The 19,811-nt window shown below is 37.2% G+C and overlaps 1 protein-coding gene across 9 annotated transcripts in view; it reads right to left on the reverse strand.

Moving 5' to 3' along the window:
• The window catches only part of LOC100646827 (potassium voltage-gated channel subfamily KQT member 1), a 164,070-nt gene that overhangs the window by 41,864 nt on the left and 102,395 nt on the right, over positions 1-19,811 (reverse strand). For all 9 annotated transcript variants that reach the window (XM_048406929.1, XM_048406930.1, XM_048406927.1 and 6 more), the window contains 4 exons: positions 15,630-15,720; positions 9,886-10,012; positions 7,879-8,054; positions 7,473-7,613 (listed from right to left, as the gene is read on the reverse strand). In XM_048406929.1, the coding sequence (XP_048262886.1) occupies positions 7,473-7,613; positions 7,879-8,054; positions 9,886-10,012; positions 15,630-15,720 (535 nt within the window). The remainder of the gene's footprint in view (positions 1-7,472; positions 7,614-7,878; positions 8,055-9,885; positions 10,013-15,629; positions 15,721-19,811) is intronic.

Below are 19,811 nucleotides of genomic sequence, written 5' to 3' on the forward strand. Positions count from 1 at the left end.
AATTTATTAAAGCCTGTTCCGGTTGAGCGCAGCGTGGTAATTAACACCAAATTGAAAAACAACCTAATTAAAATTTCAATTCCGCGCCGCGTCCCTTTCAGTCGCGGCGAAACGATTCCAGGAGAATTTCCCGTCTCCTGGAAAATCGGACAGCGGTTGAACAGCGGCAATCCGCGAGGCGACGTTAATCAAGCCCACATTTAAATTCTCGGCCTCGGTTTCATCGATCCTCGGCTCGTTGCTGCCCGTTCGACAACAGCTATAAATACAGACATATTTTCCGAATGATTAGCGGCAGTCGCTTAACAAACTGTTTTAATTCGTACTATCGCGGGGAGACGCGGTCGTTAGAATACGCGTCAACGGGAGTCGTAAATTCCCGTTACGATTAGAATAATCGACACCACGAATAGTTCGATCCCCGTATTTCGGTTAGGATAATCGGGGTGGTTAATGCGGTATAACACTGGGAGTCAGAGTTATAATAATGTATATTTCCAACACTTTATACAATCACACAAAGTAGTAACGCCGTTGATTAAGATACAGATAACGAGAGAAGGGTTAGTCTTGGATGAGAGAAGGAGAGCTTTAGGCGCTCTAGGCCCTTGAGAGTTATAGGAACTGTCGGAGTTCTGGATAAGTGAGAACCTTAGAAGACTCTAGGCCGTGTAGGCACCTTGATGAATGATGAAGGAACTCAGAAAGATACAGGAACGGTGAGAGTTGTAGGAAGTGCAGGAACTCTAGGCACCGTGAGAGACGATCAAACTCTGAAGCTTATTCTAATGTGAATACGGAGGAAAGCTTGGTATGGGTGTGCCCTTTGAACGAAGAACGCGGATTCGTTCTTTACATTTTTAGTTAGTAAAGTGAGGGAAATAATCCGCGATGTCGATTGGTTGGGACCAATGTTAGGAAGGAAGAGAGGAGGAAGAAACCTCCTACCAACTTGGGTCCTAGGAGACATTGTTTACAGGGAAACTCAGATATTTCGTTAGGTATATCTCCGCTTTCTTCGTAATTCTTAAGAGCACATAATAAACCCAAGGACCCTTCTAAAAAACCAGCTGAAAACACTTCTGGAATTAGAAAGTCCTTTCTGGCAAACAGATTGACGTAAAACATGTGTGCGAACAATGCAGTTAGAATTTCGACTTTATGGTGGGTCCTTAGGCCTGTGGAGGGTTCGAAGGACGGCACGTAGACCGTTGGCTGTCACGCCGCGCGGGATGGAATGCAGATGTGTTGCGCGGCGTAACATCCTCCCCCCGTTGAGAGGGCACCGATCAAAAATCTGTCGAGATAAAATGGATTAAATCTTCCATCCGCCTCCTTGTTGATTGTTGTTGCCCTGTGAACTGTGGCCGTCCAGAGGATGTAGTGGTCGTCAGGAGGAATTTGATGATGCGGCCGAAAGGCCGGTGCGCTGAGGATATTTGTCTGTCCTGGAGTCTGCTTCGCCGCTGCGTCGAAGGACCGTTGACTGCCTTGTAGTCTGGACCGCCGTGGTTCTTGGCATTGCCAAGAAAGTTGCCGCTGAAGTCTACGGACCAAGAAATGTCGTGAAGAGCTCGGCTCGTGAAGTATCGTGGAACACCTCAGCCCTGGAGGTGTCGTTATACATCTCGCCGATTTCCCAAAGGTAGATAATATCTGTATGGAGATGCGTTTTTCGTCCGCCTTCTTCGATGTTCGTAGTTGTCCTGACGAGGCCGTCGTCGCCAGGGTGAACTCAATGATACGACCGAAAGGCCGTTGCGTAGAGGACACCCGTCTGTCCTGGTGTCTGGTTCGCCATTGCGTTAAGGGGCCGTTGAAGTTCACGATCCAGGATGTATCGTGAAACAGTTCGGCCCATGCAGTATCGTGGAACACCTCGGCCCATGAGGTGTCCTTGAATAGTTTGCCCCAGGAGGTGTCGTTGAATGAAACTCCGGTGATGCATGGTATAGGTTCAAACACGTCGCAGAGTTGTGTGTTTGATTGGAGGACTGAGCTCCCCCCGATGATCTGCCCCAATTGTGCTATCTTGTCCCACATGTCGTGGATTGTATCATGGTAAGACCGGGAGCAGGGTTCGCCTTTCTTGTATGGTATCTCTGCAACATCAGACTCGTGAAAGTATTGCATGTCATTTGGACATCCTCGTTGCTGTTTCGGCTGAGGAAGCGTGGAGGAGGTCATGGTTGATTGAGGGACGAGGCTCCCCCCGTTGACCCATCCAGATCGCGCCTTCTCGCTGATGGCTGGTAGTTGTACCGGCGTGGTCCAACAATCCGCAAGAGACAGAATCAGAGATTTGTCCCACGTAGTGCTCTGTGGGCTTAGTGGACAAGTGTTGAAATCAGCTGGCGCGTTCTGAAAACTGCTGACAATTAAATGATTAGTCATAGTGGTAATAACGTGGAGATTATCCCGATTTGGGTTACTCGCAGGCGTGGCTCCTCGCCGTCGTGGCGATAGAGAATTCTTCACGTTAGGTCGCGGAGACGGACTCTCCGATATGATGTCCATGTCAGGTGTAACATGTAAGGTGGTGTTCCCCGGCGGAGTATCACTGTTTTTGTCCGGGGCGTGATTCAGTTCCTTCTGGTCTTGCAGATCTGGAACATTCGGCTGATTCGAGACATTTTGTGTAGTTGAAGCAGATGGTTGCGATGCTGACGCTGTGAGCGTGGTTGTCCGATCTCGGGTAGTTGACACGTTGCGAGTGTCATGCGGTGAGCTCCGTGTGATATGCGACGGAATCGCCGTTTGAGTGGATGCGATGGTTTCCGTTGGTGGAATGCGACCGTTGTCGTCTTGGATGAGAGTCGGTCCCTTCCGGTCCAGAGGGTCTCGAGCGATTGATTGATTCAAGACGTTGTGTAACGTCGAGTCAGATGATTGCGATGCTGACGCTGCGAACGTGGTTGTCAGATCGCGGGTAGTTGATATGGTGCGAATGTCACGCGGTGAGCTCCGCGTGGTATGCGACGGGATCGGCGCTGGAGTTGAGGCAGTGCCTTCCGTCGGAGGAGTACGACCGTTGTCGTCTTGGAAGAGAATCAGCTCCTTTTGGTCCAGAGGATCTTGAGTGATTGATTGATTCAAGACGTTGTGTGACGTCGAATCAGATGATTGCGATGCTGACGCTGCGAACGTGGTCGTCAGATCGCAGACAGTTGACATGTTGTGAATATCACGCGGTGAGCTCCGCGTGGTATGCGACGGGATCGCCATTTGAGCTGGTGCAATGATTTCCGTCGGCGAAATACGACCGTTGTCGTCTTGGACGAGATTCAGCTTTGTCCGATCCAGAGAATCTCGAGTGATGGACTGATTCAAGACGTTTTGTGACGTTGAATCAGATGGTTGCGATGCTGACGATGGGAATGTGGTTGTCGTCAGATCGCGTGTGGGTGACACGTTATGAGTGTCACGCGCTGAGCTCCGCGTGGTGTGCGACGGGATCGCCATTCGAGTTACTGCGATGGTTTCCGTCGGCGGAGGTTGATCCTTGTTGTCCTGGATGGGATTCACTTCCTTCCGGTCCAGTGGATCGTGAGAGGTTGGCTGATTCAAGGCATTTCGCGGCAATTTGACACCAGTGGCTGATCCATTGTGTGCCGGTCTCGATGACCGGGGTTGTCGTGCTGTACGTTGGTTACGTCTTAGCCGATCGCATCTATCGTTATACTGTTCTCTGATCTCGAGACCGCGCGTTTGTTCTTCCGGGAGTTTAAGCGACGCGGACTCGCGGCCGACGGTTGATTCGCCGCTTGCCGATTGTGACGGCGTACTTCGTCGTGTCTTGATTAATTGTTTGACTACTCGGAGATGCAGTCTTTCGTATTCTTCCTCTAGCTCACTGCCGCGCGCGATCTCTCCCTCGTCCAAAGTTACGATCTGGTATTGTAATGCACGGAATTCCTTCTCGTAGGCTTCTAGACGATCTTTAATATGAAGCAAGTCGATCTCTTTCGGACAGCCTGATTGTTCAATGTCGTCGAGTTTTTTTTTCGAGGCGTGTAAACTGGGCGATATAGTAGCTCTGGCGTTGACGCAAGGCGGCAAGTTCGTTTTCGGTTGCCATTATGCTTTATGTAATTGATAAGGAAATCGTTTGAACTTACTTCTGTTGGCGATTGTCCACTTTGTGGCAGGAGGCTGTGTGGTTGCGTTTCAACCACCGAATTATACCTCTTCAAAGGTGACGACCCTTTACGTTACTGACCTCGCTGGGGTGGTAACGCTTCCGCTGCTGGTTGTGTTGGATTCACGTGGCACTGTATGAGAGTGGGTGTCACTGGCGTGCACTTTTCACTTGACACAGAATCCGGCTCGAAGGACCATGTTTTAATTCGTACTATCGCGGGGAGACGCGGTCGTTAGAATACGCGTCAACGGGAGTCGTAAATTCCCGTTACGATTAGAATAATCGACACCACGAATAGTTCGATCCCCGTATTTCGGTTAGGATAATCGGGGTGGTTAATGCGGTATAACACTGGGAGTCAGAGTTATAATAATGTATATTTCCAACACTTTATACAATCACACAAAGTAGTAACGCCGTTGATTAAGATACAGATAACGAGAGAAGGGTTAGTCTTGGATGAGAGAAGGAGAGCTTTAGGCGCTCTAGGCCCTTGAGAGTTATAGGAACTGTCGGAGTTCTGGATAAGTGAGAACCTTAGAAGACTCTAGGCCGTGTAGGCACCTTGATGAATGATGAAGGAACTCAGAAAGATACAGGAACGGTGAGAGTTGTAGGAAGTGCAGGAACTCTAGGCACCGTGAGAGACGATCAAACTCTGAAGCTTATTCTAATGTGAATACGGAGGAAAGCTTGGTATGGGTGTGCCCTTTGAACGAAGAACGCGGATTCGTTCTTTACATTTTTAGTTAGTAAAGTGAGGGAAATAATCCGCGATGTCGATTGGTTGGGACCAATGTTAGGAAGGAAGAGAGGAGGAAGAAACCTCCTACCAACTTGGGTCCTAGGAGACATTGTTTACAGGGAAACTCAGATATTTCGTTAGGTATATCTCCGCTTTCTTCGTAATTCTTAAGAGCACATAATAAACCCAAGGACCCTTCTAAAAAACCAGCTGAAAACACTTCTGGAATTAGAAAGTCCTTTCTGGCAAACAGATTGACGTAAAACATGTGTGCGAACAATGCAGTTAGAATTTCGACTTTATGGTGGGTCCTTAGGCCTGTGGAGGGTTCGAAGGACGGCACGTAGACCGTTGGCTGTCACGCCGCGCGGGATGGAATGCAGATGTGTTGCGCGGCGTAACACAAACAGTCGTCCGTACGATCGAGTCAGTTCAATTGGTTTCGACGAAAATCTGGAGAAATCCGTGATTCCAATTAATTATTGGCGTTAATAGAAATCGAACGAGTGGAGCAAGAGCTGGGGGATTATTAAGTGGAGCTGTGTGAATGAGCAGGGATACATACATACACATATGTAGCTTGATCCTCTGATAGACGTTACGAAATTCAGACGATTCGTTGTCAATTTTGCACTGACTTTTCACAGATGTAGTGTATTAAAGTATTTTCATACTTTTTCTAGATATCTGGTTTCGTTACTTCGAATCTGCTTGATATTATACAACCTACATATTTATTCGCAATGATCGTTATAAAAATTTTTTAATTACAGAGTTTATCGAATAACGTCGAGATTATATAATAAGAGTGATCGCAAATGATGATTTGCAATGGTTTAAATTTTTCTTTAAAATTTATTTCAAGTCTTTTCCAATTTAATTTAATCTTAATTCGAAAATTTCTAATTTTGAGAAAAATATAAAAAGGTTGTCGTTGACATCTGCGTCTCCTGTTCCTTGATATTATCAGAACAAGTTTGATAATTGATTAAAAGTAAACATATAATTTTAAAGTAAAAGCATTCGTTTCATAAATTCCCAAAAGTACAACTGCTTTTAACTGTTTAATAATTAATAAGGAAATATGATAACAAGGTTTACACAGATCCTACTGCATCTGTTTCGCTGTTTATGAAATTTTTCAATCATCTACATGTAGTCGCTTTGTTGTTGTACATGTGTATACCTGAAAAAAAGACAATACACGAAGTTTCATCGTAGCTAGAGTTGTATTACATTTTCGGCATTCGTTTGTTACAAGTACTTGTCGGAAAAGCTATAAACCAACAACGAATTTGTATTTATTAATTGTTCTCAATAAAAGTAATAAGTTTTTTCCCATATTTTCTTTGTTAAAATCACTCCGATGTTGTAAAAAGAAGAAATCGATAGAAATGCGTACTCGTGGATTAAAACGAAAGCTTCCGAATATTTGTATAGCCATTTGCAAAAATATTTCCGCCGAAACCGATTCGAAATTTTGGAATCAAAGATCTGACTAAAAGACACAAGTATTTGTAGATTTTAATTCAAATATTCGAAGACCGTTTGTGAAATAAAATTTCCCAAAATCCAGCTTTTATTTCTAAATATCATTGTCTTACAACATTTGTGACTTACTTAAACTAAACGGAACTATATATACATATATCTTTATCTCTAATTATATACATCTTATCTCTATCATGCAAGATTTAGGCTTTCAACATACTCGTTATCAAATTAAAACGTGTAACGTTTTCAAATTCATGGTAATTGGCAATTGGTTCGAGATAAAATTCGTTTTATTTAATACAACGTTTCTGACATTTATACGTATGTACATATATGTATGTGTCTCCTCATTTAACCGTATTATCCGGCCAATGGAACTCGATGTTACCTATCGATTACCCTCGATTACATTAACTTGCCAGATACTTCAAATAATTGTCGTCCAATTATTTTATCAACTAATATAACGGCGAATTTTATATTCAAACTCTTTCTGTTAATGCTTTATAGACATTCCCCAATAAAATGTTAATTTAAATACGTAACTGCGTCGGAAATGATTATTCCTGCGAATTTGAAGTAATTTCGATTCGCTATTGAACTATTATTATATAAAAGAAAGTAGAAGAGTAAGGAAGATGATAAAAAATGAAAAAGTACAAGAATATTTCTCGCGTGATGCGATCTTCGATTCTTTTTTCTAGTAAAGTTCTTTTTCATCTCCCATTCGTCTTCTATTGTTTTCTCGTCCGCATAAAATTGCACGTATCCTACACCACACATACACATATCGTTCATCCTTATACATATTTGTACGTTGTGTCATTTCCTCGTGTATACTTACGTGTATATATATATATGTAAATGTGACCTCAAAAAGACGATAAAAATTGGTAGACAACATTCATACATTTTATACAATAGCATAAGAAATATAAAACTTAAGGAAATATTTTTCAGACAGACTGTGCATACGAAACGTCGAAATACATGTGTATGATATCGCTTAGAATGACAAGATAGTTTGTACCAGTGCTAATAAAGCTATGAAATTGTACAATAAACAAGCATTTAAAAATAAAAATCACATACCACGCCCCACCATAACGCATCGGCGTAGCTGGAAAAATCTGTTTTGCCATCGGGTCCAACAACATCCTTTTCGGCAAGATACACGAAGTAGCTGCTGAAAATAAGACCTAGGAACCCGATGTACAATGTCGTGATCAGCTCCTGAAAAGTATGAAATTGTAAAAAATACGATGAAGCATCGCGTCATTTTACACTGGCTAGTGGAATCGTTTCTCGATGAAATTATTTATCGAAATTATTGACCTAAATAACTGTAAACATATGTATGTATTGATTGCGTAATAAGTCCGATGAGAACATTCGATATAGATGCAAGTATCAAATAGAACGCGAGAAAACGTAAAATATTCTATATAATCAATAATTGATACTTATTGAATCTAAATTTAGACATTGATTAACGTACCTGACGATGAATAAAAACGACGGAGCCGAGAAGTCGCCACGTGCCACCTTGTCGATCGACATGAAGCATCCGCAATATTTGTAAAAATCGGATTCCTCTTATAGCGGAAGTGGCGAACACCTGACCATTGCTTCCCACCGACAACACCACCATAGACGCGACCACCACGATTAAATCTGAAGAGAGAAAGCAGAAAAAAAACAAAAAAAGGCAATTAACGATCGATATCATAGGATAGAAAATTCATATGGAGTGACAGTAAATGTTCATACTAGCGTAACGATAGTGTATCAATTTTTATATCGATAGTTGGGATACTCGCCGCATTATTACAAGCACAGTCGAGATAGACTCATTTCTTTAATGTATAAAATAGAAAAAGACATTTTAAGATAACAAAATTCGGAAGAATAGAAATAACAAAAAGAAAATCAAGATAATCAGGCGATTTGTATAAAAAATTTCAATTTTTAAATATATATACTACAACTTTAATTTATTTTAACGAAAGCAAGGGTACAACGACATCCATTCTTGAAACATCGCTCCATATGAATACTTGAAACAATTTTTCCTTGCAGAACTTTGCCATGGTATGAACTTTTCAAAATATGCAGCATCTCATCCGCGCTTACCCTGAAGCGGATAAATGATATCTCAAAATGATTTAGTTTCACAAAATACCGATTCTATCGTGTTGTGACTGAAACAGTGCCAGGTATAACCCATGACACGTGCACATCTATGGCCGATGACATTTCCTCGCCATTCCGCGACGCTACGCTGGTTATTCACTCCATGGAAATCGAGCGTGTGTAATCGGCCTTACCGATAAACACGCGATGCCTGATCCGATTAATATCCGGCACCGTGTTACAATTTACCATGCTCGTAAAGTTCGTTTGATCGCGAATCAAGTCGCGCGTCACGAAGCCGTCGCTGTTCATTCTCGAACGATCTCGATTATACTTTCGCGCGATTCAATTACGTGAACAGCACGAGAAGCATCGCCCGTAGCGAGTTTACGTCGGATAGCTCATGAATCACAATGGAATCGCGTACATGATATTAGAATAGATGTGAAACATTTCGGTATTATCGATCGGAATTTTATCAATATAAGATATTTTAGCGATAAATATCCTTAATAAGATTATTTAATATTAAGGTCGTACAGTTATAATTATAGAAGATTCAGAAAGGATAACGATATTTTGAATTGGAGAAGGAATGTAATGTACGAGGCTTAACTCGATAATTGGCACTTGATGAAGGCAACGAATTTATCTTACTTTTATGTTTGTAACATAGACTCGAAAGCGTTAACTGATCCTTTTAATACGAAGATTATAATTCGCTAAACTTTGGAAAGTTTGCATCCCGATTTTAATAGGAACGTTTCTGACAATTTCTTAGTAGTAAATTTGTTGTACTCGAATATTAACGAAAATCTGAACAAAAAAGAAACCATTCGATAAATTTTAAAAATCATTTTCCAAGTAACAAATTTGTCATGTACGAATATTAAATAATCAACATAAATGGTATTCGTTATCCTACTGCAGAAAAGTAATTTTGAAAAAAATCTCAACGAATGATGAGCCATTCGATACGTCTCAATCAGGGTATAATATCGTAATCGGTAAATCATAATCTCAGCTTTTGACGCTTAATACAAATCACTGTGTCTCATGAACCCATAGACTTCTCTGTTTGTTGGTCAACTCGGATAATCAACTTAGAGAGTCAACTTATAGAACTGAATGTAGGGTATCCTGATGATATGATGTTCGATCGAACTTGATGAGAGGATATCTCGTATAGATAACGAATGAATGACAAGTGCGGTAATGAAATCAGCAGGGACACGAGTCCGACAAACAGTTTTGTCACCGGGGGAAGTTTCAATTTCGGCCACGACAATCGATCAACGCGAATATTGGATCAGCCCTTGGGCTGCGGACTAATTAGTCTGGGACTTGACGTGCATTAGCGAAACGCACTCACCTATGATACAAATCGGTTTCCGTATGAAACGGAGCCTGCCGCAGCAACCCATGTACTTCGATCTGCATCCCGCACTCCACAACCTCACTAGGTATTCCACGCCAAAGAACACCACCAAACATATTTCCTGTAAACACGAAAGAGAGTGCATAATGCAAGGCTTTTAATTAACTTGCCAAACTTCTCAATCGAAAATGGCAGAAAATGTTTGAGATCGAATGTGCAAGTTTTAGAATAAAATAGATCGATGGATACCGAGAAAAAATACGATGTTTTTAATGTTGAAATATAAAACGTACCAGACGCATGTGGAAGATTTAAAAAATTAAATGCTTTTGGATCTTATCGCAAGCACTAGGATATTTCGTATCCGAATTAATAGGAAGACGAAAGTTAGGGAAAATAGCTCGGATACAAAAATTTTTGTATAATACAACAACAAGTATTTAATTCTGGTTTACGTACGATGCTTAAGGTTAAAGTTGATGTTTGCTTTTATATAACCATGTGCATCTAATAGAAAATGTTTGAGATTGGATATGCAAGTTTTAAAATGAAATAAATCGATGAATATCGAAAAGGAAGTATGAGCTTTTAATGTTAAAATATAGGACGTATAAGGCATGTCAGTTTCTGGATATTACATATAAAATGTAGTAATGTAAATGTGGTTAAATGCAATTAAAACTAAAAAAAAAGAAGAAACAATTTAAACATCGTTCAAATAGTTTTCTCGAACAGTAGAGCATGAAAAATATTAGATAATCACATGTTCAGCTTATATCCACATGCCGTACATTCTGACCGTTCAACCTCCATTCACCATTTTTTCCATTCCACGCAATTCAAACACCGCTTTATTCTCTACGTTACCATGAAAACTTCTTTTTTAACAGAGATTTGAATAGCCCACTAGATTCGAATGTATAACTTTGTCAAAGAATATTCTAACTGTACATTCCATATGTTTCAATCAGATTGATTGGAATTGTTTACTTGTTGTTGCCGCGTGTTTTTCGGTTCGATGTTCTTCTTCGTTATATCGCATATAATAGTTCATTTTAACACCATGTCTAACTGTATTATTATATACAATTTTTTATAGGAATTTTTAGTACAGAATCTTTAAAATGATGAAACTCAATCGTTATACGATTTTAATTTTTGAAACTTAACTGAAATTGTATCTTTATTTAACAATTTTATCTTGTATCTGATTTACATACACACGAACACGTTTCATCACACACGTTCTATTTCTGACATTTCAAACACTTTGTATTGCATTCTGTGTGATGAAATATGTCACGTATAATAAAACATGCTTTGTAATATGAGAGTACAAGTGTTGCAAAATTTACTGATTTACGCGTTCCTTCAATAATAACGTTTAAAAGTTTCAAGGGGACGTTTCATGAAAGAGATAAGTAAATTCCACACACATAATGATCTATTAATGATAAATTTTATTTATCATAAATTTCAGTTTAGCAAGTTTCATATTTATTTTATCGTTCGTATATTGCATGCAGCTTCCAAAATTGAAATTGCATATCAAGAGGATCAATTAAAAAAAATGAAATTAAAATCTCTCTTGTATTCTACAACAGAACATGCTACATTTACTCGTATTACAACAAATATTGGCAGTGCAACATTCGCGTTTCCGTTGAAACAGTGTTTGGATAAAGCTCGTCGAGGAACTTAATTTAATTTAATTAGTTTCTTCATCGCGGAAGAAATAAAATTAGAAGAATTATTATTATTAGAAAAACAAGGAGGAAAGGGAACAAAAAAAGCATCTTTGAATTAAGAAGAAAAATTTACAGAATAATACTACACAAATATTTGAATAAACACAAACATCGAACAAATTTCATTAAACGATCAATGACAAACGCATTGGAAATGCGAATAAACAAGTCAATAGGTTAAATGAGCGAGAAAAATGCGATGTAAATTGCCTTGAATAATCGATAATTGTAATAACAGGGAGCAAGGCATTTCCTTGATGACTTTCTAGGCAGCGGAATCATTAGTCTCCTGTTCTTAAAATAAATGTACAACGAGCGCGATGCTATACATATAGAGATGCTGTATCGATTGTACGACCTTTATTGCAATGACACGTCGCCCTGTAAAAATGGGGACATCGATGACAGAATCGCGATGGTCTGCTGTCCCGTGAAACTTTCACATTTTTCTTTTTTTTTTTTAAGCCCTATTTCGCACGAATACTTCGTTGATATTCTGGATGGTGTTAAAATTCAATAACAGATAATAATGGTAAGAATATTTAACTTACCTACATATTAAAAATTAGATTCGAGATTTGGATTAAATTTGGATTGGTTTGAATTTGGATGATTCATAGTGTTAATATTTCACAGATAGAATTAGCGTTGAATGACAGAAGGTAATTAAAAGGGTGAATGAACTTTTTGTCGATTGGTATATATATAATTAAATATTATTCTTGTATCGTTACATATTTATTATCATAATTATATTATTATTGTAATTATGTATATCTATATATAATTTAATTATACCTATATAGTAATTTATATATACCTAATATGGAGAAATAAGTAGCCGAGCGTATATAATATTTTCGGATACATATAAAATAAAATTGTCATTGATACTTCTTGACAAAAGGAACAGAAGATACTATACTTTGATTAATTACCTATGTTAGTTATAAAAAGGAACTGGTTATTGAGAAATGTACGAGCCCGAACTGTCCACCTGCCTTTACTTTTAGACCAAGATCTGTCTAAGAAAACCGGAAGTCAGGATGTATCATTAAGGTGAAAATGGTAACGTGTCAAGGCTCGTAATACGCACGTAAAAAGCTTTTTATGGTGTATACTCATGGTACATAAGTAAGATTTATGGCTCGTCTGACAATGGTCATGGACAGACGGACACGGAAAATTCCTTTTCGAAAAAGCAATTACGATACCCCCCGAATGCCTCAAAATCTATCATTGTCTTTACTTTTTGATGCCTTTTGAGACAGCATGACGCATTAGTATCGGAAGAGAGTGGGTGCATTTCGAAAACTTGCTGGAATTTCAATTACAGTAGAAGGCTTTGTGTCGAAATAGTATTCGCATAATTCGATCGTGTTTAATTTAGGGCGAATAAATGGAATGAAAGGTATTTCAGTAGTAGGAAATGCGAAAATCAATTTATATTTAATGCGTCGGTGCTACTAAATACTTACCGATAATATTGCCACGGTAGCGCATCGCGTTATAATTAAAGGGTTATCAAAACAAGAATAAAATAGTGAAACATTAGATTTCAAATCCAGAAAAAATATTATAGCTCGTAGTGAATCGTTCGAAAGCGTAACGTGCGTTCTCCAGCGTTGTTCGATGCGAGAATCCAAATTAAATTAAATATTTACAAGCAAAACCGACATGTATTTTTTACAGAGTTAATTTTGAAAAATTTACGGCATTATTTACTTATTATTTTCTCTGATTGTACACCAGTCATATTCCGTCAACGTTATTCTTTAATCTAACATTTGAACGCACCATCGACCTTTCCGCCTCCGACCTCAATTCCGTTAAATACCGTTCTCACTGCACTTCTATCTGAACATTTTCAAGTTTCTGTCAATTTGGCTGTGTTTATTCTCAACTGAACGAAGAAACCCTTTTAGCTTGAATGATATTTACGCTCGTTCCACAAATCGTTTCAAATAAACACGTAAGATAGAGGAATATTTTTTTAAACGTCCACTTCTGTTGATCCAATTATCCACGTCCTTTAGTGCGATAAGAAATGGAAAGAAGATGCGAGAAGTTTAATAGAAAATAGATACATGTCAATACAAATTCATTACACATATTGCAATATAAATTTCTAAGAAAACGAATTTGTGAAGAAATAATTTTTTTTTAAATATAATACCAAATTGTAATTATTTTAACTGATAATTGGAGCACATAACAAATGGCGATTACTATCGAACTTTGGCTTAAAAATTCATGTTACTCGACATCTTTGAACCATTGATTCATTAACTTCGGTATTCTGATAGTTCGAATCTACTAATGAGAACAATTCGAAGGTCTAGAACTTCGATCTTCATTATCGCGACATTCCGATATTTATCAAACAGTTTGAAGACCATTAATGGTTGAAATCCACATTGAGCACGATTAACCGTGAAACACATGCCAAACTATACAGACTTCTATAACGAAACATCGATTTACGGAAATTTAATATTAAAGCATACACATTAGAACGGGTAGTTTTATTTTAGTACCGCGTAACCTTGAAACCTGCAATTAGAAAGACATTGCAATCGCAATATAAATTTTTATCTATATTAAATTTTTTTGATTATTTTAGATTTTAAGTTTTTATGGTGATTAGATAATATAGTTATGGTACTTCGGGTTCTCATCGCGTTTTTATCAGTATATTACGCTTTGTTCCGACATTTTGCGAATATTCTAAATTCACTTCTTCAGGACAGACCTGAAAATGAAGCGCAAAGTACTAATAAAGCCACGATTGAAACCCGAAGAGTCGCGAATATGCTCTTTAATTATCATATTCGTAAAAGTATAAATTTGCAAAAATATTCGCAATGTGAATACGACAGTACACGATAACTACGTTAGAATTCACCTTTCAATATGTAGTTTCGGGTAGTCGATTCAGCAGTGAACAGAAAATAAACAAGACATGAGGGAGAAGCAGCTCGATGGCTTTGAGCTGCCACTATCTTCCACCAGGATCGTAGACAACAAGCGCTTTCAAGGAAAAGAAAAGTACGTTGTTTCCTCGAGAACAGTGTAAAAGCACTAAAAGACCGATGGAACGTTAAACGCTTCCCTGAAAGATATATGGAATAAAGAGATCGTTCTCTGTGATTTCAGAAGTGTTTGTTTACGAGAAACAGCTCAGCCCTTTGGCATTGAAAATTTCGAATGTTGACGAACTTCTAGCTGACTTTCTGCTTTCAGACCCGGTATAATTAATTAGGCCAATTTATCTTAATCAAGCTACGCTCGAATTACTTTCCAAACGAATTACTGCTTTGTTTGAGACGAAACTCGTATTGAGCTTAAGCTTCTACGATTTTGCGTAGCATTCGAAGAATTTTAATGTGCAAGTAACACCGAGAATAAGTCAATTTTTGTTCCCACGAATTCCCGGTAATTTCTTCTTTTATTTTTTTATATTTTACTTAATATATTTATAACATAAACGTCATTTAGTAATAGCGTTTTAATTCTCCAGGATGAACAATTTCAACTTTTGATTATTTCTCAACTTACAAGTCTATTTTCTAATAGAAATTTACTTACCGATCTTTATGTTACGTAGGTAGTGTTATTTTTATATTAATATAATAAATATATTAATTTTGTAGTTTCAATCTTAGGAGATTACTTTTACTTCTTAAACACTACCATTATCAATTTAAGATAATTATCAAATGATAATCACGATTGTATAGCTTTTTTTTTATTTATTTATTATTATCCATGTCTTCCGGCTTTGGAAGACTTCTAGTTAGCCATTATATTAAACGAAAGAGTAGACATAACTTGACCTTAAACCTAATTTGACTTAATTTAAAACTTATAGTCATGATTACGAGCGACAGATGTAAAAATTCTCGAAACATCTATTCAAGTGCACTATGAAGAAATTTTTATGTAATGGGAGTAAAAAATTGACGATGAATATAGAAGAAAGCTACTTACCATCCAAAAGAGGGTTTCGTTCGCGAAATTACTGTACTGGTCTATCGTCGACAAAACGCTAAATATGAGGCACACCAATACCACCATGAACCTGGAAAAAAGTAATTTCGATTAACAATTTCATTATTTTGCGCTCGTTATTTACCAATGAATTGATTAAAGGATTCCTTCCGAGTTGTCGAACCGTTTAATGCTATGAATTTTAAAATTATTTATTGATGTAACGCGGTAACTCTCTTAGATTACCATTCCAATAATAAATGTAATAAAATTTGTACGTTGAGGACTGCGATAATATTATTGAAGTATCTTTACGAATATCCTTTAGTTTGTTTGAAAGAATTGCTCGGTACAAGGTTTATACGCAAAGTTTATAAGGTCTAACAAGTCATGAGGTTTGGCGGAGTGAAGTCTAGTAGTTAGAGAGATACGGTTCCTGTTGAAATTTCCGAGAGATGTTCTACTTGCTATTCGACGTCCTCTGACATTCTGGTTACTGTTTGACTTATTACGACCATCTGATTTCTACTGCTAATTTCAACTTTAAACGGAAACTAACAGAGCTACGCTGCTAACTTTACAACTACAATCGCAAGAGCAAGATACAAACTATACGATATTTTCAGACTTCGTGTATTCGCGAATTTAGCATTGTCGAAACAGATTTTTCGTTCAACGATGAACGTAACAGTGTAATAGTACCAGCTACAATTTGCACAAATTTACAAAAGTTTTTAGATGAAATATGTAGTCCTATTTTGAATAGAATTCTACGTTCCAGATATTTATACGCTTTTAATCTCAGTGAAATTATATAATAAAACTCCAATGATTTTTCTAACGGTTAGCTTTGTACGCAAATATCTTGTTAATCTCGAAAGGGTTAAATGGGTTTATCTTGTACAATTAAACGATTGAAACAAAACCGTTCATCGTTGGCTTTCACTTTGCTATACAGACTCGAAGATGGTATCCCCTTGGGGGTAGCCATCCACATGTTATTTAGCAATTAAGCTAGAAAAATTGACCGAATGTCCAGCTGGACAAATTGTAAAATATAAATTAAATAATAAAAAAAAACTTTGCTATACTTATCACTTTCAGATACATTTCGTTCTAGAGCTCTTACTTAAAAATTTTAATTTATTTCCTGTTATACGTATATAACATTACTACATTATAATAAAAATATATTATTATATTATATAACATTGTGGCAGGAAAGCAAAGAATGAAATTTTTACTTCGGCGTCACATACTACGAAAGCATTTAAAGTTTAAGTTACTTAAGCACTGTTAGTTTAGAATTTTGTATAAAGGTCCTCATGGTTTATAACGGCTCATTTTCTGCATCGGAAAAAGTCGATCCATCTTATTACATGGATATATTGGGGAAGATGAAACAGTAGATGATACGCCCGATTTATAATTGCGTCCTGCATTTTATCACGAATCATTGTCATTGAAAATTCATGAGACGCCAAACGCGTTACTTACGTCGCCGCATACATTATCAGTCAATAACAGCCGGGTCATGGAAGAAAGGACTTATTTATAAGCGAACCAATTCATATGCATGCATTACGTATCGATTCTAACCGTTTTATCATCGAGACATTTAGACAGCCGCCGAACTGGGACGTCCGCTATACCTTTATCCAAGTTTTGCAATTCATACGGTCTTCCGGCGAAAAGACACTTATAACGATATGCTATTTTTAGCAAAAACCTAGTTACTATTATATTATAATCCATCGTTGAAAACAGTTCTCTAAAGTAGCAAGCTGCGCGTACCAATCAGTCACGAGAGTCTCTGCACATTCTTAAAAGGTTCGTTTGATTAGAATAAACCACACTTTATACAATATCATATTTATTTCTTAACATGTGGTGAATAAATATTTCTTGGAATAAACATATTTATTTAAGCCGATTATCAGGCAATTACAATGAAATAAATAATCTTTGTTCGTTAAGAATTTCAAATAATAAGGCAGTCGGGATTAAGTTGGGATTAAGTAAGCAGAACTTCTCAAACTTGCTACATATATTAAATAAGTTCGATAAATTCGAAATTTGTTAGTCTAATAGGTCAAGTGGGTGCAATAAACTAAGATCGCTTAACTTATTAAACCTATAGTGGCAATTATTCAATAAATGAAACATAAATTCGAAACATAAATTTATTTCTAATAAATGAAACATATTCACAGAGCGATATCCAATCTATGGATCTAACGTTATTAAATAAATGGAAAAATAATAGGAGGTACTATTGAGATGAATATTAAACTTGTTGGTTTGTTTAATAAAGAGACGAGTGATAAAATTGTAATAGTCAATTATATTAAAATCACTGCAGGTACGAGTACAGAATTAGTGTATTTTCTTTTTATCTGGTAGACTTTTTGCAATCAATTCCCATTGAGAATTATAAATTATTTTACCATGGTACTGTAACTTGGATAATAAGAGTTTATGTATCAGTATGTTTGATTCTGGTTGTCTCTAATGCTTAAATCTAAAGGGTAATGTCTTTTTAGTCTGCGGATCTGATCCGTCGTGTCAAATAATTGGGTAACTAATGGGTTTTGGTGATTGTTAACTCTTATATTATATCTGTTATTGAATTTGGATATTTCTTCTTTAACTGTGAGTATCTTAAGGTCGCGATGTATTGTTTCATCGGTAACATACCAAGGTGCATCCATTAAGGATCTTAGAGATTTTGATTGGAATCGTTAGAAAATCTCTATGTTCGAATTACTCGCTGTTCCCCATAATTGGATCCCATAGGTCCAAACAGGTTTTAATATGACTTTATTAGTGTTTGCTGATCGTAATCGTCGCTCGCTCTATACTATTATTCAACTCTCTATTTGCTATTCGACTAACTATTCGACTATAAGACTATCCTAGAGAGCACGTTCGTTTATTTTTATCGACAGATGTTATTATAAAAAATTTAATTGTAACTCCAGTTGACGATTACAAATAACGCAATAATATTTTGTCCGGAGTTCGTTTACTTTAAGACCTAGCAAACCAAAATTACGTTTCTATTCCAAGGCACAAAATTATGAGTCTCTCCTGATTCAAATGTTCCGTTGACTCATGTGCCGCTACGCTATTATGAGATTAAAGAAAAAATTGCACGTCGTTAAAAATTAATTAACGATATAGTATCTATATAAAACTATCACTAAGATTTCCTAACCCTGCTCTTTCAAAAATTGACAATCTTTTCGTATCTTGTAGTAATCCAATCTGTAGAATAGTCATTTGCAGCAAAATACTCAACTTAGTAATCGCGTAATTAATCGACTCCCAAAGTTAGTTAAATATATGTATAAGGCTTGTAGTATAGGTTATACGACCTCAAGATCGCCGCACTATCCGAACTAGCTTCTCTTCTCTAAATTATAGTAATTAACTCGACGACACATGATCCTTTCGACTCACGATATGCCCGTCTCGTGTGCATACGATTACTTTATACCGCAATACCTTCGAAAAATTTATTTGAAACTTTCAGACGATTCTTTTATCATCTTCTTTTCCTAACAACTGAAATCAAAACTAAAAAATTCTACTGGCTCATTGGCAGGCGCTCCAACTTAAACATGCAGAGTAAAATAATGCTATATAAAGCCATATTAAAACCTGTTTGGACCTATGGGATCCAACTATGGGGAACAGCGAGTAATTCTCCAACGATTCCAATCAAAGACTCTAAGATCCTTAATAGATGCACTTTGGTATGTTACTAACGAAACAATACATCGCGATCTTAAAGTACCCACAGTTAAAGAAGAAATATCCAAATTCAGTAATAGATATAATATAAGAGTTAACAACCACTAAAACCCATTAGTTACCCAATTACTTGCCACGACGGATCAGATCCGCAGACTAAAAAGATATTACCCTTTAGATTTAGCATTAGATTCAACTAGAATCAAACATACTATAAACTCTTATAATCCAAGTTACAGTACCACGCCAAAATAATTTACTTATAATTCTCAATGAGAATTGATTGTAAAAAGTCTAGCAAATAAAAAGAAAATCTTCTTTTCCTTTGTTTCTCTTAGAAAAATATACAGAAAAATCTAGTATAATGTTTTTCCTTCGCGTTTTTTCCCATCATCGAAGATGAGTGAGATAGTTAAGGTGGTCAAA

This window comes from Bombus terrestris, chromosome 6 (assembly GCF_910591885.1).
Source record: "Bombus terrestris chromosome 6, iyBomTerr1.2, whole genome shotgun sequence".
In the NCBI taxonomy this organism is placed as follows: Eukaryota; Metazoa; Arthropoda; class Insecta; order Hymenoptera; family Apidae; genus Bombus; species Bombus terrestris.